The sequence below is a fragment of the Desmodus rotundus genome, chromosome 7, assembly GCF_022682495.2.
Source record: "Desmodus rotundus isolate HL8 chromosome 7, HLdesRot8A.1, whole genome shotgun sequence".
NCBI classification, from domain to species: domain Eukaryota; kingdom Metazoa; phylum Chordata; class Mammalia; order Chiroptera; family Phyllostomidae; genus Desmodus; species Desmodus rotundus.
This window is the reverse complement of record NC_071393.1, coordinates 65,970,652-65,993,461: the sequence shown is the minus strand read 5'-3', so window position 1 is coordinate 65,993,461 and position 22,810 is coordinate 65,970,652. Positions and strand designations below refer to the sequence as shown.

The 22,810-nt window shown below is 52.0% G+C and overlaps 1 protein-coding gene across 7 annotated transcripts; it reads left to right on the top strand.

Moving 5' to 3' along the window:
* Positions 1 to 4,164: 4,164 nt before the first annotated feature.
* ARHGEF40 (Rho guanine nucleotide exchange factor 40) lies at positions 4,165 to 22,096 on the top strand. Of its 7 annotated transcripts, none has more exons than XM_045201431.3 (24): positions 4,165 to 4,355; positions 4,981 to 5,076; positions 7,653 to 7,870; positions 8,356 to 9,604; positions 9,753 to 9,920; positions 10,051 to 10,171; positions 10,748 to 10,844; positions 10,953 to 11,033; positions 11,149 to 11,265; positions 12,194 to 12,289; positions 12,370 to 12,485; positions 13,088 to 13,214; positions 14,971 to 15,093; positions 15,194 to 15,337; positions 15,836 to 16,446; positions 16,576 to 16,810; positions 17,127 to 17,213; positions 17,734 to 17,949; positions 18,638 to 18,808; positions 19,592 to 19,769; positions 20,543 to 20,647; positions 20,862 to 21,005; positions 21,511 to 21,641; positions 22,035 to 22,096. In XM_045201431.3, exons 1-24 carry the CDS (start codon positions 4,238 to 4,240, stop codon positions 22,089 to 22,091), a joined length of 4,806 nt encoding a protein of 1,601 aa, XP_045057366.2. In that variant the 5' UTR covers positions 4,165 to 4,237; the 3' UTR covers positions 22,092 to 22,096. The 7 variants fall into 7 exon arrangements, with proteins under 7 accessions (XP_045057366.2, XP_045057367.2, XP_071078048.1 ...); XM_045201432.3 differs by having other exon boundaries at positions 4,166 to 4,355; positions 22,050 to 22,096; XM_045201430.3 differs by lacking the exon at positions 4,165 to 4,355 and adding an exon at positions 21,859 to 21,955 and having other exon boundaries at positions 4,396 to 5,076; positions 7,673 to 7,870; positions 21,499 to 21,641; positions 22,050 to 22,096.
* Positions 22,097 to 22,810: the final 714 nt, after the last annotated feature.

Here is a 22,810-nt window from a genome sequence, read left to right as displayed (position 1 = left end):
CAAACACACAAAAATTACACTAACATGTGGAAGTAAGTGTGGGCAGTGCCACATGAAGAAAACAGAACATGAAACTATGTTTTCATTGGGTTACATCAATAAAATCCATACATGAATGTGGAAGCTTTCCAGAACTCCCTCTCCAAACTATGCTTCCTCCAGAGTCTTCCAGCCCAGTGAGTCTACATCCAACCCAGAAGCTATTCCGCACTGGCTTTTAATTTCACCCTGTGCATCTCCCACTTGCAAATATCAACCAACAGACAAAAAAGAACTTGTGAGGGCTAAAGAAAGAAAACTAAGCAGCAGACCCCAAGCCTCAGCCTCCCTATTGCCTCCTACTTTTTACTTCTCACTTGTTTCCACCACCATTCCTGGTCTGTGGGGCTTTCTGCTCTCCTTACAGTCTTTACCTAGAGGGATGATATCTCTTGGGACCAAATCAGACACTATCTAGGTACAGCAGTGACAAAATAGACAAAGTCCCTGAGTTCACAGAGCTTCTTTTAAAATATATAGTGGATGCCCTGGCTGGTGTGGCTCAGTGGATTGAGTACTGGCCTCTGAACCAAAGGGTCGCTGGTTTGATTCCCAGTCAGGGCACACGCTTTGGTTGCAGGCCAAGACCCCAGCTGGAGGCACAAAAGAGGCAACCACACATTGATGTTTTTCTCCCTTTCTTTCTGCCTCCCTTCCCCTCTCTCTGGAAATAAATAAATAAAATCTTTTTAAAAATAAATAAAATATGTAGTGGTGAAGGTGGGCTTACGAGAGACAGGAAATAAACAAATAAATACATAATCAAATAGAGATAATGCTGTGAAGAAAAAAACAAAATAACGTTATTGGGAGGTACAATGGGAACACTAGACCAGGTGGTCAGAGAATACAATTGAGAATGCAACACTTTAGTGCTTGCTTCAGCAACACATATACTAAAATTGGAACAATACAGAGAAGATGAAAATGCAACACTTTAGTTAGGACCAAAGGATGATAGTAGGACTGAAGTGTGAGAGCCAGCCACTGGAATTGTGAAATGAGGCCTCCGGGCAGAAGGAAAAGTGAGCAAAAAAGCCCCAAATTAAGAATAAGTAAGGCATATTTGAAGACCCTAAAGGCCACAATGGCTGGAGGGTCACTAGTAGTTTCCGACTCAGGGTAAGAAATGAGGCTGCAGAAATAGGCAGAAAGGAGTCATTACCCTTGGAAAGGGTTGATGTGATCTGATTGAGGTTTTTGGAAGATCACTCTGGCAAGGGTGCAGCAAATGGCTTATAAGGAGGTGATAGTGGACATTTGGAATGTTTAGACAAGTGTGGAAACAAATGTGCTAGCACGGGCAAGATGTTGGTGCCATGGACTTTGGCGACATCTAGTTCAGAGAAAAAAAGTTGTAAATTTTTAAAGGAATCTTACCAATAAAATAAAACAAAAACTAAGGGGAAATTTAAAAATAGAATTAAAGTATGTGTCCTGCAGATATTTCTTATCCTAAGATAAGTAAGGTATGGCCCCCATTTTTGGAAGGCACAGGAAACAAGAAGATATTCTTTCAAGTCTGTCCCTAAAATTCCCCTTTGTGGTCCCTCATTAATTCCTGCTACTCTCCAAATGGACAAATAGGGAGCAGCCTAGAGCCCCAATACCATGTACAATGGTAGTCGTATCCCTTTATGTACACAAACTAGATAATAAACATTACAGACACAGTGTTTCTTCCACCTACTCTCATGTTAGGATAACGCTCCTTCCCTATAAGAACCATATTGGAAATTTCTTGGGGGTTATTTTAACTATAACACTCCAGAACAAGTCTAAAGAAAAAAAAATAGCTTTTATTCTCTAATCAACAGGGACATACCTACCACTTTTACAAACTTTTTCAGGACTGGCTACTGTAAAAATAAAGTTAATACCTCTAAACATGATGGCTAGGTGGTGGAAGAGGTGGTGTAGTGTTCAAAGTGTTTCTTTTATGGACTTGGACAGACAGCTAAGATGAAACCCTGTAACTCAGTGGTTGATAGTGAAGGCTCTGGAGTTAGGCTGCTTGGGATCAAATCCTGGTTTCTCCACCTACTGTGTAGTTTACAGCAAGTTATTTAACTTCAATAAGTCAGAATTGCATCTGTGTAATGGGAACTTGATAAGCCCCAAAGAATCTGAAATTGATGAAATATGGTGAGAACTCTTTGTGAACGCAGGAGAGGGCTTCTAAATCCGCTCCATTCCCTGCCTGCAATTCCTCATAATCTTTCCCTTTCACATCTCCCCAAAATATACACATCAACACAAACTCTACAGTGCACACAAGCACATACCACACCTACACACTCTCAGGTAGAGCCTGCATTCTTAAGAAAGTGGTATTTAACCACTATACTTAACCTTTCAATTTATCACAGATGAAAACGACTCCTGGAAAGGAGTCACCGGATCTCAGACCCTGCACCAAACTCCCTCACACTACAAGCTCAAAAACTTTCAATGACTCTTTTTTTTCCATAGGGGAGAAAAATGATCCACTCCTTTTTTCCAGGAGTTCATGGACTTCTACAATCAGCTTAATTTATATTCCACTTTCTAATTGTGGGAACCTCAGGCTCTACCAACTGTTTCCCAAACAATTTGCTTCAGTATAAAGAATTTAAGACTAGGTAAGGGAAGGTTCAGACTGCCTCAACACTAAGAATGGGTGAGCTGGGTTTGAAGCAAGTGAATAAGGTTCATAATACAGTTGACTCTTAAGCAACAGAGGTTGGAACTGCCCATGTCCACTTATATTCATATTTTTCCATAAATACTTGTACTGTTTCATCCATGATGGGGAGTCTAAGGATGCAGAAGACCAACTGCATTGTTCGGCCATTTTATATAGTGGACTTGAGCATCCATGGATTTTGGTATTAATGGTGGTTCCTGGAAACAACCCCCCTCCAATACTGAGAAACAACTTAAGTTTTGGGGGAGTCAAAAGTTGTATGTGGATTTTTGATTGCACCAGCATTCCGAGTCAACTGCATATCCTCTAAGAAACTTTCTTAAGTGTTGGCCTTTGGAACCAGCTATTGGGCAGCATTTATCCAGTGGACACCAGGGGGTAGCAAAATCACACTATCCCGGTTCCCAGGCATTAACCCTAAGGAAGCTGGAGAGTCTTCCTGACTCAGGGCCTCACAACGCACTGACAGAAGAGCTCAAACTCCTTGTCTCTAACTCTGTTGGAAAGATGGTCACTAGGGTTTGCTGCTCTAGATTAATCTTTTGATGCTATAGAGTAGAGGGATCTTGCCTCAAAAAAAAAAAATTCTCTCTCACCTCTTTTACATACCCAGCGGAGTAGAGAAAGGGTGGAGTTTAGCTTTCTGAGGAGGTGAGAGAAGAGCTATTACATCTAAGCCCCGTCCTCTTCTCCCGCTGTTCCAAGGACCGCCCAGAAACTCTGGCCTCCTGGCTTCATAGGAGCTGCTCCCCTGTCAGGATACTTTCCAAGTTTCACCCCTTAGCTGCAGTGGCACATGTCCTCAAACCCCTCTCTGAGAACTATGTGGCTTTATTTTTTATTGATTGATGAGAGAGAGACAGGGAGAGAGATTGGTTTGTTTTTCCACTCATTCATGCATTCATTAGTTGACTTTTGTATGTGCCCCAACCTGGGATCCAACCAGTAACTGGACACATAGGGAGGAAGCTCTAACTGAGCTACCCGACCAGGGTATTTGGCTTTGTATTCTCCTCTCAAATTCCCACTCTTTGGAAGCACCACCCACCCGACCCGACTCCTACCTCCCACCCCTACCCTCCACCCCACCTGCCCCTGCAGGGCTTCCAGTGCCCACTCAGAGGAGGGACTATGTCTAACTTCCCCCAACCCTCCTGGGGGACCCTCGCTGGATTTTCATTTTCTATGCACCCATCCGAGAGCGAACGAGTGGGTGAGGCTAGAACTTTCTTAATTAGCCTACACACACCTTATCTGCTGTGTCAGATAGCCGTCCCCACCGCCCTGAGCCCCAGTGGCCCTGGGAGACTATCGCTACCCCACAAAAGGGGAGGCTCTGATATCCAATATTAAAGTATGAGGTTCTGGTGCCTTCCCTCCACTAGCAGAAATGGGAGAGATAGGGGTGCAGAAGGGATAGGATAGCGACAAAGGAACTCAGAAAATGCTCGCGTTAGTGCACACCCTTACAGGAGGATCCTGATCCCAGGAACCTTCACCGCTTCAGCCACCATGCCCACCCCAAGCCTGCACAGCTCCCTAATTGCCCCCCACGCTCCCGCCCTCCCTAGACTGCACAGAGGAACCCATTGTCAGAGACCGAATGTTCCAGGACTGCGGAGAAAAGAGGGTAAAGAGGAGAGCCAGCAAGACCTTGGAGGGTGGGAGGAATCCTCACGTTTCCCTGCCCTTCGCTCCACCCAAGGCGCACAGGGGCCTGGCAGCAGGGGGTCTCTTCTGAGTCTGGCAACAGAAGAGAGAAGAGGTTCCCCGGCGAGTTAGAAATGGGAGGCTTCCCGCCGCTAAACGATTCCAGTCCCTAGGCTAGGGACCCCAGGGAATTCGCGGACGCCCCAACCTCTGGAGTGTCTGTCCCCTGCGGGGACGAAACAGATCCCGCACGGAGAGAGGAGGCGGCGGGAAAAGGGCTGCATCTTCAGCTCGGCGGGCCTCCGAGGGTCTGGGTAGCAGCTACCCATTGGAGGGTGGGGCGGAGGAGGAAGAGGTTGCGGGAGAGCGGGGAAGAGTAGCTGGGGGAGTCGCGGGAGCCGCGGACAAGCTCAGCGCGGGAGAGGGAGTCCGCGCAGGGGGGTCCCAGTAGGGGGTCCGGCTCCCGCGAGGAGTCGGAGGCAGGCCCTGCGGGGAGGGGCGGGGCGGGGCAGGGCGGCCGTCTGGGCCCTCCCTGGATGGGCCCCGCGGCCTGGGAAGCGGAGCAAGCCGAGCCTCCACCGCGGCCGGCTCTGTCCCCTAGCCAGACCCTGCGAGAGACGCGAAAGGCGGGAGGGAAGCGGCGGCGCGCCCGGCCCCGCCCGCCGGCCGGAGCGTCAGACTCGAATCCGCGCGGAGCCATGGTAAGTGCCGCCTCGCAACCCCGGGGTCCCCTCCGCCTCCGCGCAACCCACTTCGGGTCGCCAGTCCCCGGCTTGGTGCTTCTGACGCCTGCTTTGGACGGTTGAGCGCTCCTGGACTCTCCTCCCTCCCATCCCCCCCTTCTTTTCTTTGATCCGACTGTCCGCCCCACTGTCTGGCTCGGCCCCCACAGGGCATTGCCCTCACCCTTTCTTTCTCACTACACTTCCCCGCCCCTTCCCCCCTTCTCTCTTTGGTCTCTCCCCTAATCTACACAGCTCCGCTCGCCCTCCTCTGCCCTGACCTGTGCCTTCCTTTGCAGGATCTTCCCTCCCCCTCCCGGGCCCTCCTGCGGGTTGGGTGCTGCAGCGGCCCGGGAAGGGGCCCGGTCTCAGGTCATGAGAACTGACCTGCCTGGAACCACCATTTTCCATCCCAGTCCACAGCCCGGTGAGCCGGACCCACCCATCCGGCCCTGGGGGACCCGCCACAGCTGAGGCTGGGCTGGGGCCAGAGACATAGCCAAAGAGGGAAATTCCCGCAGAGAAGAGAGGTTGCCTCAGAAGAGTGGACAGAATGGGGAGAGGGGCTCGCCGTGCCGGGAGGCGTGACGCTGACCGAGCAGACGAGAGACTTCGGGGAGTGGGGGGAGTCCCCCTGAGCTCCCGATGCAGGGAACAGAAACCGTCCTAGGGCATCCCCGCTGCAGGAGGGGGTGGGGCGGGGAGGCCCTGGCGGAGCTCCCTGTAGGAGATAGAGGACCCTGGCACTAGCCACTTAGGGCGCAGGGAGCTGGAGGGCACAGTTAAAGGGAAGCCCATACCAACAGCAGTGGACACAACAGCAGGATACAGCAGCAGTATCCTGCGAACTTTCACTCCAGAAGTATTCTCTGAAGAATCACTGCAGGAGTGGCACTGCCAGGGAGCGTCCACTGCGAGAGTGGGGTAGGGGGGACGCGGCCCAAGGGCCGCCCCCTGCGGGGAGTGGAGGAGGGGAAGAGGCCCTGCCTGGGGGCGCTCCCTGCGGGAAGTGGAGAAGAGGGGAGCACTCCTGGGGCTGCTTCTCTACTAAAGGAGGGGCACCTCCTGGCAGGGAGGCTGGAGCCAGAAGAAAGAGGAACTGGGCCAGGGAGAGGTGACTCAGTCTCTCTGGTCTCTTCTTTGGTCCCGCCGTCTGGAAGCCTGGTCTCTGAGCTCCTGCCCGCCGCCTCCCACCCCAGACCCCTCCTCCCCTCCTGCCGGTGTCGTTTCCTGTGGCTGAGACTCTCGCTCAGCCATGAGCTCACCACCCCTAATGGATTGCAGCTGCCTCGCTGCTCCAGCTCTAGATCCCCGTTCCCGGCCTCAGAGCAGACAGCCCACTCTGCCTAGCCCCCGCCCCCGCTCCCCACTCCCCCCGCCTCTCCCGTCTCCACCCTTCCCCCACCCACTCTCTCTTCTCTGGCCGGGTCCCCGGAACACTGGGGGGTCTGTCTGCTCGCCCACACACCTTGGGGTCGGGTCTCTGTGTGACGCACTCAATGGCCCTCTCTGGAGTGACTGCCCTAGCTTCTCGTGGTCTGGACAGGCAGGCAACTCTGGTAAGCAGTTTTGTCTTCAGGGCAAAGGCAGAGCTGGGGAGCCGCGTAGGTAAAGAACTAGAAAAACTGTGCAGTGAGCTTCCCCTTGCCCATTTACAGCAAATAGATCTGATAAAATAAACTTCAAAGCCATCCTGAAGTAGAAATAAGTTTGCAGAATAGCCTGAAGGGTAGTTGTTTAGAGTGTGGGATGGGGAACAATAACCCATACATTCACTTAGGCTGGTGAGTTTGGAGGAAGTAGGGCTGAGTCTTTCGAGACAGTGGCTCTAGGTGGAGATGGGCAAACACGTCCTGCTGGAATCAGAAAAGATTTCAGCTCCAGTATATACCATCTAGGCCTGCTCTTCCCTTCCCCACTCATTACTTTGGTGATTTTTCCCTCTTTCAACTGTCCCCACCCAGTTGTTTGTAACCCAATCACACATGCTCCAGGAATTGGTGGGTGGATTGCTGCATAGCCACTCTGGGAGAGGGGATGCTAAAATGATTCACGATAGACAGCCCTCCAGTCCTCCTTCCCATCTAGCGACCATCTCTAGCACATGACTCATGGGTGGTGGCACCCCCTCCTAGGATGGGGGTCTCTAGATGGTAGGCCCTGTGAGGAGGGGTTTGCAGGATGGCCATGTGAGTGCCCTACCCTCCAGAGCTCTCGTCTGTAAGTCAGCCCCCTGACTGGCCAGGAGCCTGTCTCTGCTCTCTTGGGGAGGCCTTGCGCAATTCTGCTGATTCCCAAGAACCAGGGATGACCCTGATCAGAGACATTCACAGCAAATTCTCCCTGGCTCTCCAAAGCCAATGTCTCAGAGCTCTCTCATGGAGTGCACTGGGAGGCCTGCACACTCTGATTGGCCCAACCCCACTCCCATCCTGGGCCAGCATTTCCTGATTGTCCTCTCTGTGCACCCAGTGGAGCCCCAGGGTGACACAGCCAGCCCCGTACCAGCCAGGCTCCCAAGGAACCATGCTTGGGTGATCTCTAAGGATCTGCAGTCTGGTCTTGTCTCTACCAGGAGCCTGAGCCAGTGGAAGACTGTGTGCAGAGCACGCTCGCTGCCCTTTACCCGCCCTTTGAGGCAACGGCCCCCACGCTGTTGGGCCAGGTGTTCCAGGTGGTGGAAAGAACTTATCGGGAGGATGCGCTGAAGTACACACTGGACTTCCTGGTGCCCGCCAAGCATCTACTTGCCAAGGTCCAGCAGGAAGCCTGTGTGAGTGGCCATGCATTCCGATTCTGTCTCCTTTAAGATCCTCTGCCTAACTCCAGAGACTAGCCAGACTGACTAACTTCCCCCAACCCAGAGATGCTGTCCCCCTGATACTGATCGCCCCCCAGAGGCACTGTTCCTCAGATATTAACACACAGACACTCATTTTCCCCAAAAATTGACCCCTAAGAAACATCAACTCCTAAATACCCTGACCCTTCGGACCCAATTCCAGATATTTTTTCCCTCATACAAATTTCTCAAGATACTAACTCCCCCAGAGTGGCTCAACTACCATCAGAAAACTGACCAGTTCCAAGCCCTTCCTCTGCCACATGAACATCCCAAGATATCCCCTCCTGCTCCCCTGGGGTTATAACCCACCAGGCATAAGGCCACTCCTGCCTAGGATGGTCCCATTCTAACTGCCCCCTCTTGTTAGTTTCATCAGCAGAGGCCTGAGCACAGCCTCCCATCTCTCTTCCCAGGCCCAGTACAGTGGTTTCCTCTTCTTCCATGAGGGCTGGCCCCTCTGCTTGCATGAGCAGGTGGTGGTACAGCTAGCAGCCCTGCCCTGGCAGCTGCTGTGCCCAGGGGACTTCTACCTGCAAGTAGTACCCTCAGCAGCCCAAGCACCTCGCCTGGTACTTAAGTGCTTGGCCCCAGGGGGTGGGCGTGTGCAGGAACTGCCTGTGCCCAATGAGGCCTGTGCCTACCTGTTCACACCTGAGTGGCTACAAGGCATCAATAAGGACCGGCCAACAGGTCGCCTCAGTACCTGTCTACTCTCTGCACCCTCTGGAATTCAGCGGCTGCCCTGGGCTGAGCTCATCTGCCCCCGATTTGTGCACAAAGAAGGTCTCATGGTAGGACATCAGCCAAGTACACTGCCCCCAGAACTGCCCTCTGGACCCCCAGGCCTCCCCAGCCCTCCACTCCCTGAGGAGGCCCTGGGCACCAGGAGTCCTGGGGATGGTCACAATGCCCCTGCTGAAGGACCTGAGGGCGAGTACGTGGAGCTGCTGGAGGTGACACTTCCCATGACGGGGAGTCCCATGGATGCTGAGGACTCCTCAGGCCTCACCCGGACCCGGACAGTACCCACTCGAAAGGGTGCTGGAGGGAAGGGCCGGCACCGGAGACACCGAGCATGGATGCACCAGAAGGGTCTGGGGCCTCGGGACCAGGATGGGGCACGCCCACCCGGTGAGGGGAGCAGCAGCAGGGCTTCCCCAGGGTCTCCTCGGGGAGCTGAGGCCCTCCCAGAGGCAGCAGCCCAGGAGGTATCAGAGGCCCCAGCAGAGGTGCTGGGAGAAGTCTCTGAATCTTGCCCCCTGAGGCCTGGGGAGGTTGGAGGAGGAGCATGCCAGGGAGCTGAAGGACTTCCTGGCACCCCTCGGAGAGGCAAAGGAAACAGGAGAAAGAAGCGGGCTGCAGGCAGAGGGGCTCTTGGCCGAGTAGGGGACAATGTTTCTGTCCCACTGAGCTCTGGGGACAAGGAAGAGACCAATCAACAAGAAGCCCTCATCAGTCTGCCCTCACCAAATGAGCGTGAGCTTCCAGGAGGTGGCCTGGTTAAGGAGGCACATGAAGGTTTGGAGAAATCAGAGTCTGAGCTGAAAGAGGAGCTCAAACCAGTGGACAAGAAAGAGCTTCGGCCCCCAGAAGCCTGTGGACCTATAGAAGAGAAGGCCAGAGAGAGAGAGCAGAAGGACCTGAGCCTGGTGTGCACGGCAGGTGAGATGATACTGAGGTCAGTGGGTCGAGGACCAGTGTAGGTTAGGCCTCAGAAAGGGGGCTGGAGGAGGAGCAGAGGAGAGGCTGGGAGTGGAACAGCCATACCCTGTCTCACTTCAGGCTCATAGCTCTGTCTGTGTCTGTATAGGACCCACAGGTCCTGAAGGGCTCCCCTATGGCCCTCTGGCACCAACCCTGGAAGATGTGCAGGAAGTGCAAGACGACAGGATCCCAGAAGAGGCCCCTTCAGTCTCCATCTCTGATGACCCTGACATAGCTTGGGACTTGATGGCATCTGGATTCCTCGTGCTGACTGGTCAGTGAGCATCATGGTTGAAGGGAAAAGGGTCAAAGAAAGAGAAGAGGTTGGAGTGGGCTGCAAAGAGAGGTGGAGTGGATAGGAGGTAGCCCCCAGCCAGGACAGCCTGGCCATTTTGTATTCTCAGGAGGGGTCGACCGGAGTGGGCGAGCTCTGCTGACCATCACTCCACCGTGCCCTGCTGAGGAGCCCCAGCCCTCCAGAGACATGCTGAGCACTGCTCTTCATTACCTGCACTCACTGCTCAGGTAATGGAGGCCCATTGCTGGCACCCTGGACACTAACCTCCTTGGTCATCAGGACTTGGACGTCTTCTCATCTTAGGACATGGACCTCCTGACATCTAGGACAGCTGCTTCTTTAATCCTCAGATTTTCAAATCATTGACTTCTGACTTTACTCACCCCAAACCTCCAGAATATCTACATCCACTCAAAATCAACACTGCTGCCTTTCACTGCCCTAAGACACTGCCTAGATTATCAGGAAATTGATTCACTTATTCAATAACTATTTGTTGAGCACCAAGAACCTGTTAGGGATCATACTACATGCTGACTCTGAATTTATACCCTCCAGAGCATAGAGTTCTTAATTCTCTATACTCTGATCCTGTGACCCAATAGCCACGTGAATATGGACTCCTGATTTCTAGGTCACACTGCTTCTTGGACACATATCCCAGACATTGGGCCTTTGCCCATTGGCTCCCAAACATACCAGGGACTAACTTCTGAGACCCAGTAACACTAAGGTCAGACCCTGTGCCACTATCCCCTCAACACACACACACACAGCCTCCTTGGCTCTTCCTGTTCCCACAGGCCCGATTTACAGATACTGGGGCTGTCCGTCCTGCTGGACCTTCGCAAGGCACCTCCCCTGCCTCCAGCACTCATTCCTGTCCTGAGTCAACTTCAGGTAACCAACCCCTTGAGACAGATCCTTTTCCTGATCCTAACTCTTCCCTAGTGGCCATCCCAGGCCACCCCATTACCCACAACTTAGGGTTATTCTTCCCTCCTTCAGGACTCAGGAGACCCCCCCATCATTCAGCGGCTGCTCCTTCTCAGTCATAATGACTTTCCAACTGAGTTCCATGGATGTCAGGTTTGAGCCCCTCACTCCCACCTAGTGTGCCTCACTAGTGGAGAGAGAAGAGCCTTGCTGGACCCCCAGGGGGCAATACTCAGGCAAGAAACCCCCTGCCTTCATGTGTCTACAGGGTGCTGAGTTGCTGTCAGAGAATGATCTGAAAAGAGTGGCCAAGCCAGAGGAGCTGCAGTGGGACTTAGGAGGTCACCGAGAGTCCTCTCCAAGCCACTGGGTAGAGGTACACCAAGTAAGCTACACCTCCTTCACCCAGAACACTGGGATCCAGGAATGACCAAGCTGAGAGCATTCTTGGAGACAAGGCAGAGCTGAGACTCGACAAAGGGGTTGGGAAAAAGTGGTTTCCATTCCATTCAATTCAACAAATAAACTTACAGCTCACAAACCATGAGCGAAATATTGTGCATGTACAATGGGATAAGCATGTTAAATAAATTCTTAACATGCCATGAAGCTGCATATGATTTTTGATGGGAGATAAGTCAGAAACTAGTAGAGAGCAGTGTGAAATAGCATCACTGGGGTTCTGGAAAGAGCTGAGGGTCTGGAAGTCTGGGTCTGGGTCCATGTGACCTTGGGTAAGTTACTGCACCCCACTTCCTGAGATGGTGCCTTTCTGTACCTGGTTCCCTGCACCAACATCCCAGTCTCAGGATTGTCGCCTACAAAAGACATCCATTGTGATGTAATCTCTGATTCTCTGAATCTAAGTGCTGAGTATTCAAGAAACGAGATGTAAACATGATCTCAGCTGAGTATTACAGGAGGCCTATAACATGGTCTCTAAGCTGTGTCCTGGGATCTGGATCTAACTAGGCCAAGCAGAGGGTTTTACAGGGTGAGGGAGACAGAGGAAAGGAGACTTGTGTTTACTAAGCCGCACAGTGTGCCAGGTCCACACTGGATGCTTATGTAGCAGCATCTCTTTAAACTTCACGAAATCCTTATGTCTTATCTGGACTTTAGAGTTGAGGAAACTAAGGTTCAGGGAGGTTTCTGGGCCTTCCCAAGGTCACCCAATTTGTAGGCAACAAAGTCAGGAACTAAAGTCAGCATTGCCTCTGTAAAAGTCTCTGGAGCTGCCCCATATCCACCCTAGGGCTGAGGCTCCTTATCCTAGACTGTCCCTAGACTCCATCCCTGTATGCGTGTTTCAGGAAGTGGCAAGGCTGTGCCATCTGTGCCGAGGTGTGCTGGGCTCTGTACGACAAGCCATTTCGGAACTGGAGGCAGTGGCAGAGCCAGAGGGAGAGGTATGAAATGAGATGGGACAAAAGGGCACGGGTTGGGGACTGTGGTAGAACCTCAACCATCAACTGCTTCCTGCTCCCAGGAGGCGGTAGGAATGCCTGAGCCCCTACAGAAGGTGCTGGCAGATCCCTGGCTGACAGAGCTACAGAAGGATGGGGGAGCCATCCTAATGAGGCTGCGCTCCACCCACAGCAGCAAGTATGGGGGGACGGATGTTGTGCTGGGGCAGGTGGACATGGCGGGTGGAGACACAACAGAGGGATGCCGATAAACCTTAGCTGCCAGATTTTTTTAAAAAAGATTATTTATCTATTTTTAGAGAGAGACTAAGAGAAAGAGAGGGAGGGAAATATCAATGTGTATCAACGTGTGGTTGCCACTCGAGTGCCTCCTACTGGGGACCTGGCCTGCAACCCAGGCATGTGCCCTCACTGGGAATCGAACCAGCAACACCTTGCTTCACAGTCCGGTGCCCAGTCCAGTGAGCCACACCAGCCAGGGCACTGGCTGATCATTCTTACTGAGCATGTATATGGACAAGATATCATGCTTTTCCACTCATCTCATAACCCCTACAGGGTCCCTACATGTTTTATGATTACAAATGGAGATTTGGAGGATCAGAAGTGTTAAATGTCTCGGCCAAGGTTAGTCAGTAAATGAAAAAGTCAGGATTCAAATCCAGGCCTATACAATGACCCATGACACTCTCCACCTCTCGTTGGGATACAAGGATGGAAAAGGGTAGGGGGGCTTGATAAACAAGGGCAGTGGTTCATTCCGCCCCACTCCTTTCCCAGGCTGGAGGACCCAGGCCCAGCTACAATGTATCAGGAGGTGGATGAAGCCATTCACCAGCTCGTGCGCCTCTCCAACCTGTATGTGCAACAGCAGGAGCAGCGGAAGCACCTGCGCCAACTCCAGCAGGTGAACCAGGACCCCCGGACTTCTCTCACTTGGCCTGGGAGGCCTGGCCTCCAGCATCCTCTTTCCACTGATAGAGTTCATGGTGTTCTCCTAACCTGGCTTGGTTGACGGGCCTTCCCTCTCTCCTTACCTCCCCTGGAGGTTGGTCATGGTCAGTGTGAGAGTCAACAGGAGGGAGATAGCATCACAAGACCAGCAAAGAAGAGAAGCCAGTCTCCCTCTCTTCACTGTTCATGTTTGACCAAGGACACTTAAAGACTGTGAGAGATGGTTGGTATCCTAGGGGGTTCTGGGAAGAGCTGATTGATCCTGGAGTGCCTGCCACCTTAGCTTAAAAACAATAAATGTCTATTGATACCCACTCTTTATCTACACTGCCACCCATGTTCCCTCAGCTCTTTTTTTTTTTTTTTTAAGATTCTGTTTGTTCATATTCAGAAAGAGGGGAAAGGAGGGAGAAAGAGAGGGAGAGAAACATCAATTGGCTGCCTCTCACAGGCCAGCGCTCAACCCACTGAGCACACAGCCATGGCTCCTCAACTCTTTATACAATGTCATCCTCCAGACCTAAGGCTGGAAAGGCCCCTTGGAAGGAGAGGGCAATGGAAGCCTGGAAGTCCTAAATGCCTTGGGAACTAAGGCCTCTTTGTAGGGAAGATTCAGTGATAAGGCTGGCTTCTCTGAATCTTGATTCTACTCTTATGGTTAAGAGCCCCATAGGGATTTGCTCCCCACCCTACTATGTGGGCTAGAAAGGGCTTTGAAATTTCATTGCTCCTCCCTAGCACCAAGCCTGGTGAGTCAATTCACCTCACTGACCTTCCTGTGGGCATCAGGGGGAGGGTCAATTAAGGGCCAATGTCAAAAGGTGGGGGGGGGGGGGTAGCAGGGCTGTTTCCTGGGATTTCTGCATATTGGCTCCCTTCATCCCAGTATCCAAGGGGTTATATATTTTGCTGTATGCTTGCTCTCTTGTTTATTAGTTCTTTTCTCCCACTGTTTAAAAACTGTTAGCACACAGGATTTAAAGTCTAAAGTGCTCAGCTTGAGTTTCAGTTCTGCTGGGAGTAAAATGTTGGGCAAGTCTGAAAGTGTCTCTGAATTCCCAAGTCCTCATCTGTAGAATGGGGATCCTAATTACACGTACAGGGGTATTGGGACAACAAACGAATCAAGCAAAGCACAATGGAAGCATTCACTGTTGGCCCTGGTTACTGGGAACACCCTGACTTATGCTCAGCTGTTTCACCCAGCTTCCAACCTTCAGAGGAAAAACTTACCATCCCTTTTTGGTCAAATATCCTACAACCAGTGAGTCCCTCAAGCACACACCTGCGTATACAGGCACACGCCTGCACACACACACACACACACACTACCACCTCCTGAGCTCTCTCTCCACCCATCACTGGGCTCAGAAAATGTGAAATTTCTCCTGACCCTCATTTCAGTCCTCATCCCCTCAGCCTGTCTCAGGCTCACATCAGTTTTATTGATTTCATCACAGCACAGCCCTGGAACCCTAACCCGTGTGCCCAGCTTCCCTTTCATCTGCTGCTTCACAAACATCTCTTACTTACTTTCTCACTGTGCCATCCGCTGTTAGCATCCCCATTTTACAGCTGAGATGAAACAGTTTGTCCAAGGTTCTGCTGATTGGGGTGATGGGGTCGGACTGGGTCTCAGCTTTCCTTCCCTACCCTCTGCAAGCCTATTCCTCCCTCACAGTCCCACTCTTCCACCCCACTTGCCCCAGGTGCTGCAGTGGTTAGCAGGTCCAGGGGAGGAGCAGCTGGCGAGCTTCGCTGCGCCGGGGGACTGCCTGTCTGCCCTGCAGGAGACAGAGCTCCAATTCCGGGCTTTCAGTGCTGAGGTTCAGGTGAGAAGCGGGAGAGGGGCAGGCGAGTGGAGACATTGGGAAAGGAAAGGCGGCTGAGTGGGAATGAGGGCCAGGTCTGAGCACAGCCTCCCTATTCCAGGAACGCCTGGCCCAGGCGCGGGAGGCCCTGGCCCTGGAGGAGGATGCTGCCTCCCAGAAGGTTCTAGATATCTTTGAACAGCGGCTGGAGCAGGTTGAGAGTGGCCTCCACCGGGCCCTGAGGCTACAGCGCTTCTTCCAGCAGGTGTGTGCACAGCTTCACCCTTCCATGGCCGCCATTGTCTTCCTTTTGTCTGAAGAGGCTGATCGGGTAGTTGTTAAAAGCAGGGATGCAGGTGGCCACCTCCCTGGCTTTACCTGCTGGTTCTGCCACCTACTTGCTAAATGGCCTGAGATGAGACAAGAAGCCTGAGTGCACCTCCACAGGCACCTACCTCGCAGAGCTCTGTGAGGATTATAAATCATATCAAAAAGCACTTAGTGCAGAGCCTGCCAGTGGTAAATTCTGTGTAACTATTGGCTGTTCTTTCATCTAGGCTGCCGTCTCCATACCAGCTTAGAGTGGCCTGGTCAGGCAGTGATGCTGGAATAGTGAGGGGACATGTTCTGAGAAGCCTGGGAGGGTGGTGAGCATTGGGAAGCCATTATGAAAGAAGCCAAGAGCTGTCATCAGGCAGCATGGGGGAGCAGCACAGGACTTCACTCCTTCCTCTCCCCACTCCTAACCTCTTTGGTCTTGTAGGCACATGAATGGGTGGATGAAGGCTCTTCCAGGCTGGCAGGAGCGGGGCCAGGTCGGGAGGCAGTGCTGGCAGCCCTGGCCCTTCGACGGGCACCGGAGCCCAGTGTCGGCACCTTCCAGGAAATGCGGGCCCTGGCCCTGGACCTGGGTAGCCCAGCAGCCCTGCGAGAATGGGGCCGCTGCCGGGCCCGCTGCCAAGAGCTGGAGAAAAGGATTCAGCAACATCTGGGAGAGGAGGCCAGTCCACGAGGCCACGGGCAACGGCGGGCAGACAGTGCCAGCAGTGAAGGCGTCCAGTGGGGCCCCTCCAGCCCCTCACCCAACTTCAGCTCCCTGCTGCTCCCCAGCAGCCCTGGGGCACTGGCAGCCCCATCCCACTGTTCTCTGGCTCCCTGTGGGGAGGACTATGAGGAGGAAGGCCCTGAACTGGCTCCAGAAGCAGAGGGCAGACCACTGAGGACTGTGCTGATTCGAGGCCTAGAGGTCACCAGTACCGAGGTGGTAGATAGGACGTGCTCACCCCGGGAACACGTGCTGCTAGGCCGGGCCAGGGGGCCAGATGGGCCCTGGGGAGTAGGCACCCCCCGGATGGAGCGCAAGCGAAGCATCAGGTGAGAGCCCAGCTCAACTGGTGCCTAAGATGCAGGCCCAACTGCTCAGCAGGAAAAGAACATGACATTGGGGATGGTGACTCCCTCGCATGCCCCAGTCTCCTCTGCCACTCTTTGTTGTACCTGCAGTGCCCAGCAGCGTCTGGTGTCTGAGTTGATTGCCTGTGAGCAAGAGTATGTGGCCACTTTGAGTGAGCCAGTGCCACCTCCTGGGTGTGAGCTGACCCCTGAACTTCGGGGCACCTGGGCCGCCGCCCTGAGTGTACGGGAGAGGTTTCGCAGCTTCCATCGGACACAATTTTTGCGGGAGCTTCAGGGTTGTGCCACCCACCCGCTGCGAATTGGGGCCTGCTTCCTTCGCCACGTGAGTGATCTTATGAAACTTCTTCCAGGTCATGTTTCAGCCCCACCCACTTGAACCTCCTTCTTAGCATCTGTCCCCTAAACCCATCCCTACCAAAATGTGTTGTCCAAGACTCTGGAGCCTAGTGCTATTCCCTGGGCCCCTCTGTGTCCCTGTGCACAAGTGCTGCCTGGCCTCACTATCTCCATGACAGCCTGTCATTCCCTTAGCAGACAGAGTGCCCTGGTGATCCTCCTTTGGGCTGCAGTGAGGGTGTGGAAGAGGAGAGGAAGGGTCTTGTCTGCAGGGATGGCTTACTTCTTCTCTACTGGCATAGGGGGACCAGTTCAGCCTTTATGCTCAGTACGTGAAGCACCGACACAAACTGGAAAATGCTCTGTCTGCACTCGGCCCCCCGGCCAAGGTAACTTTTCTCCAACCCTCATGAGAAGGGGTGGGGCCATGAAGACCTAAAACCCACCCAAGCTCAAAATCTCAGGGAAAAAAGCTTTCCTGGATGTGCCCAGGAATATCACCTACCAATAATCTCCTAGAACCTAGGTTCTTATCTAGTCCACCTGAAGGACTACTGGGCAAGACTCTTGGTTCTTCTGAGCTTCTGTTTCTACAATGACAAATGGGGGCAATATTCACTATATCTAACTCACAGAGTATTCCGAGGATCAAAAGAGCTCAAAAGATGGGCAAGTGACTTCAAAAGTTAAAAGCCAGAGGACCTAAGGGATTATTTGTATTCCTCCTCTATGCCCCATCTGTAGCCCCCCCGCCCGCTATCTTTCTGGGGAAAGGTTTTCACCTTACCTTTGGGTGTACCTGAGCTTCCTCTATCCCCAGAAGTCTGGAATACCACCCACCCCACAGAACTCAGTCCACACCAGTTCCAGTCCCTTCCCTAATTCCTGTCTGTCTCCTTCCCAACCCAGGGCTCTACAGAGTGTGGACCTCACCTGCCCAGGGCCCTGCAGCAGCCCCTGGAGCATCTGGCTCGGTATGGGCGGCTCTTAGAGGAGCTCCTAAAGGAAGCTGGGCCTGAACCGAGTTCTGAGCGCCAGGCCCTTGGGGCTGCAGTGCAGCTGCTTCGGGAACAAGAGACCCGTGGTAGAGACCTGCTGGCCGTGGAGGCAGTGCGTGGCTGTGAGGTGAGGCCAGGGCTCCAGTCTCTCCAGCTCAGACTGCCTAGCCCTGTGGCCTCAGAAGCAGTGTGGGCCAGTGACAAGAAAACTAGACTGAAGGTCAGAGGGCCCCAAGCTCTAATTTTTAATCAGCTGATTGGCCAGAGTCAAGTCACTGAACCTCACTGGACTTCTGTTTCCTCGTCTATAAATAAAGAAGCTGTATCCTGCCCAACATCCCAAGATCCTACATCTGCCTGTGCTTACCTATTCCTTTCCTAATTCTTATCTTTACCTATCTACTCTGCACTTCTTTCTGCATCTCAACACTCACACGTATCTCCACCTAATCTCTTTCCAGTCCTGAGGTTCCAGAACAGGTTGAAAACCTACTTCCTCTGGTAGACTTCTTTCCCCATCAATTCTTTGCTGATTCTCTTCCTGAGGCAAAATGGTGCTTTGGTCCCCAACATTCAAAGGCTTCCACATGAGAGGCTATAAACCCTACTATGCAATGTGCCTTCCACCTTGAGAGGCAGACTGTGCTGCTAAGCCAGGAAACAGCGACCAGTAGGAGTTGTCTAGGCCAAGGGCTTCCCTGACTCTGTCTGAGTATTAGTCATTAAGTCCTTGCCCCATAAATTGCATTTTTACTCCCCATAAAATATACACAAAGGGCTCCAGGGCCAATAATGTTTCTTTTCCCTTTCTACAGGTAGATCTGAAGGAACAAGGACAGCTCCTGCACCGGGACCCCTTCACTGTCATCTGTGGCCGAAAGAAGTGCCTTCGCCATGTCTTTCTCTTTGAGCATCTCCTCCTGTTCAGCAAGCTCAAGGGCTCTGAGGGGGGATCAGAGATCTTTGTTTACAAACAGGCCTTTAAGGTACAATGCCTGCAGGAAAGAGGTGTGGCGGGGAATAAGACAGGAAGTCATGTTCTTCTTGAGAACTCAGGATGTTCTGTAAATTCAACCCAACCCACGTTCAGAATCTGCATCATCTAGAACAGATTTTAGCCTGTAACCAACCAGGAGTTAGGGTGTGAGGCTGATAGAAGACCATCATCAGTCTACTTGAGGTTTTCCTTATCTTTCATTTAGAAGACTCATGAGGCATTCCAAGCCAGAAAGAAGGAGGACCCTTCCCATCAAGCACACACATGGTCCCTGGGGGATGGGAGAAAGGACAATGCATATATAGCTTAACATGATGGAACTGAAGAAGCCAAGAGGAGGGAGGCCTTGCTTTGGGGAAACAGCCCTGGTACCCAGATAAACATCAATACCAACCTATGGCTATGTGACATGATTCTAAAGCTTTCTAGACTTTGTCCCCATATACTAGTTCCAGCTCTTCAGGATGGGGCGGCAGAGTACAGTATAGAGAAAAAAGCCTAGGTTTGGAATAACAGATGTGGTTTCAAGCTTCCTTCTCTAATAAGCTATGATAAACCCTTGGGCAACTTGCTTCATGACTCTGGGCATTCCCCTTCTATAAATTATGATTGCTATAGAAACTAAATGTAGAGCAGCCGGCCAATAGTAGGTGTTGAGCAAACATTTACTGAACATCTACTAGATGCCAGGCTAAGTGTAATGCTTTTCCATGTGGTACCATCTAGCCAGAACTCACTCCATCCTTACCTACTCTCCTTTGCTCTATCTCAGACTGCTGACATGGGGCTAACAGAAAACATCGGGGACAGTGGGCTCTGCTTTGAGCTGTGGTTTCGGCGGCGGCGGGCACGGGAGGCATACACTCTACAGGCAGCTTCACCAGAGATCAAACTCAAGTGGACAAGTTCTATTGCCCAGCTGCTATGGAGACAGGCAGCCCATAACAAGGGTAACAGGCAGAGCTGGGGGAGGGTATGCTTGGGGTCAAGGTTATAGCAGGTTAGCTGGAAAGTGTGGAGAACACTTGGGAAAATAGGATGGAGGACAGAGAAAGAGAAATGACTTATGAGAAGATTCAAGATGTGATTTTGAGAGACTGCTGAGATACAAATTAGTCTAAGGTGTACCAAAAGGAAAGAGGAATCTAGCAAATTTCATGGAAGAAAAAGCAAAGGGCTGGGCAGAAGAGAGTGAGAAAATACACGCTGGACCTGTGTTCTAGAACTTAACTGCTGTGTGACCTGAACTTGTTTTTTGTTTTGGTTTGGGGGTTTTTCTTTTTCTTTTTTTTTTAATTCTCTGAACTTCATTCTGCTCATCTGCGAAAAACAAAAAAAGAAAGTAATATCTACATCTCAGTGTGATAGAATTATATATGGAAGTACTTGTTAAACTGTAATGGTATGTAAAAACGTGAGTTTTGCTCTTAACACACAAGATAAAGGGAAGAACATGAGCATGTTCTTCATGGGAAGACAAGTTGGGCAGCTGGAATGGTAAATGGCAGGATGCAGCATGCAAGAGGAAAAGAGACATGTTCAAGGAGGTTGAGGACCATTGTCTCCATCCATGTTACCAGCAAGAGTAACAAGAGATGCCAGAGGCATGAGAGGGAGAAATAAGAATTGAGAAGGAGCAAAAGGAAGAGTCAACCAAAACAAGGCTAGGGCTGGAGCAGAGAAAGGAGAAAAGGAGGATGGTAACAGGGTCTCTGTTCCCTAGAGCTCCGAGTGCAGCAGATGGTCTCCATGGGCATTGGGAATAAACCTTTCCTGGACATCAAGGCCCTTGGAGAGCGGACCCTGAGTGCCCTGCTCACTGGAAGAGGTGAGGGCTACAGTGCTGGGGAGTCCAGAAGTCAAGACCTTGACAGTGAGGGCACAGGGGGGAGGCATGGTAGAAAGTGAGAAAGGGTAGTGAGTGGATGTCTTCCCAGAAGTTATGGGACTGACTGGGAAGCCCTCTATGAAATTTAGGGTCTTTCAGGGAGCCCAGAGGGCTTTCCCACACCAGCACCCACCCCCACCCCCACTCTCTGCAGCTGCCCGCACTCGGGCCTCCGTGGCCGTGTCTTCCTTTGAGCATGCCGGCCCCTCCCTTCCGGGCCTCTCACCGGGAGCCTGCTCCCTGCCTGCCCGCGTCGAGGAGGAGGCCTGGGATCTGGACGTCAAGCAAATTTCCCTGGGTGAGGCACCTCTCAAGGGGTGGCTTCCCCCAACAGCTGGGTCATCACTGTGATGTTCAGGCTGCTTGTTGCTAAGCAATTCCTTTTTCTAGCCAAGAAGCCCAGTTGCCATGACAACTATTTACAGCTTCCCCATTGCTAAGAGAGCCTTCCATTGGATTGCTAGGGTAATGCTACAGCAGCCTGTTGCTAAGAAGCACTTCCTCTGTACCTCTCTCTAGCTCTCCTTGGGTTTCTATGGAAACTGCCTCAACTTCCTATTGTACCCTCCAGGTTCACCACGGCAAACCTTATAGTCTCCTATCACTTCTTCCCCATTGCTCTAATGATGCTGCTGACAATTTCCTGCCTCTTGGTTGGGGGGGTTCTCTTGCAAGTGGATTGCTATGGTGACTCACAGCTTCCTGTTGCTATAGAGCTTTTTCTTCCCTGATGGAGCAGCTCAGTTGCTTCAGGTAATTTAGAAGAGTTCCATACCCTGCTCTCACCCTAGCTTCCCCTCCAGCCCCAGAAACACTAGACTCTTCTGGAGATGCGTCCCCAGGACTAAGAAACAACCCCAGCCTGCAACCCCCCAACCTTGGGAGCAGCACTCCCACTTTGGCCACTGGAGGGATCTTAAGGCTATCCCGGCAGGTAAGCCTTGCAATAGGACTGGGAAGGGGTGATCTCTTCAGCCACTTTCTGGGTTGGTTCTTCTGATCTTTCAACCTATGGGGGGCAGAGGGAACCAGCCGGCCTGTGCTGCCAGCAAAGCTGCAGGCTGTCTATACTGTCCAGTCTGCCCTTCTCTCCTGCATCCCTGGCTAAGAGGCAATAAGGTCAAAAGTGAAAAGCAATCTTTAATAAACAGCATAGTACAGGAGTGGATGGAAAGAGGAGAATGCCAACAGCCTGGTTTGGACTTGGATTAAATCAGCAAATTCAGAAACTCCAGAGAGGAAAAAGAGGTGAATTGACAGCCTTGGGTGAGAAAGAGAGATGGGATACAGGAAAGAGGTCATTTCTGATCCTTCTAATTCACCACAGTTTCTCTCCCCTAAGAGTCATGCCGGAGCCTTGAGTGACCCCACCACGCCTCTGTGACCTGGGTGAGTTGCGCCCCCCTTCCTACCACACCCAACACTCCTTCCCTCTTGCATGTACCGCCCTTAGTCCCCCCAGCTGCTTCGGAGTCGACCTCTTCCCTCTCCCAACCTATCTCCTTCTTCTCTCCTGGCTTCTAGACAAAATCCAGAACTTGGCTACAGCCCCTCCTCTCAGCACATTTTGAGCTGGGATGGCAGTGGGACATAGTGAAGGACTGGAAGAGCTTTGACTTCCTTCCCTCTGCTTCCTGGAAAGAGAGGTCAAAGGACCAGCGCATTTCCCTGCTACTGCTATCTCTGTAGCTTTTCTGAACTGGGTGCCTTCTTCCTCAGGAACCAAAGTAGCCATACTTGCTTGCCTTCATACCCTGGAGGCAGGAGTTATCTGTGGCCTAGTCCTTCCCCATCCTGGGCTATTGCATACTCCCAGGACATGGCCCCATGTCAGGTCTCCCCAGAAAACTGGTATTTTCCCCTTCTTCCCACCCCGACTCTCCCTAAGAAGACTCATCTCTGCCAAGTTAACCATAATTCCCAGTGACTCCATTCTGGGGTATCATAGGAAACAGAGCTATGCAAACCAATATATGAGGGTGGGGCGGGGAACTGCAAACTTTATACATGTAATTACTGTTATTATAATACCATTGTTATATTAAATGTATTTACTTGCATTTTGTGTCCAAAGAACTAGAGCAGTCCTCCAGGTTGAGGTGA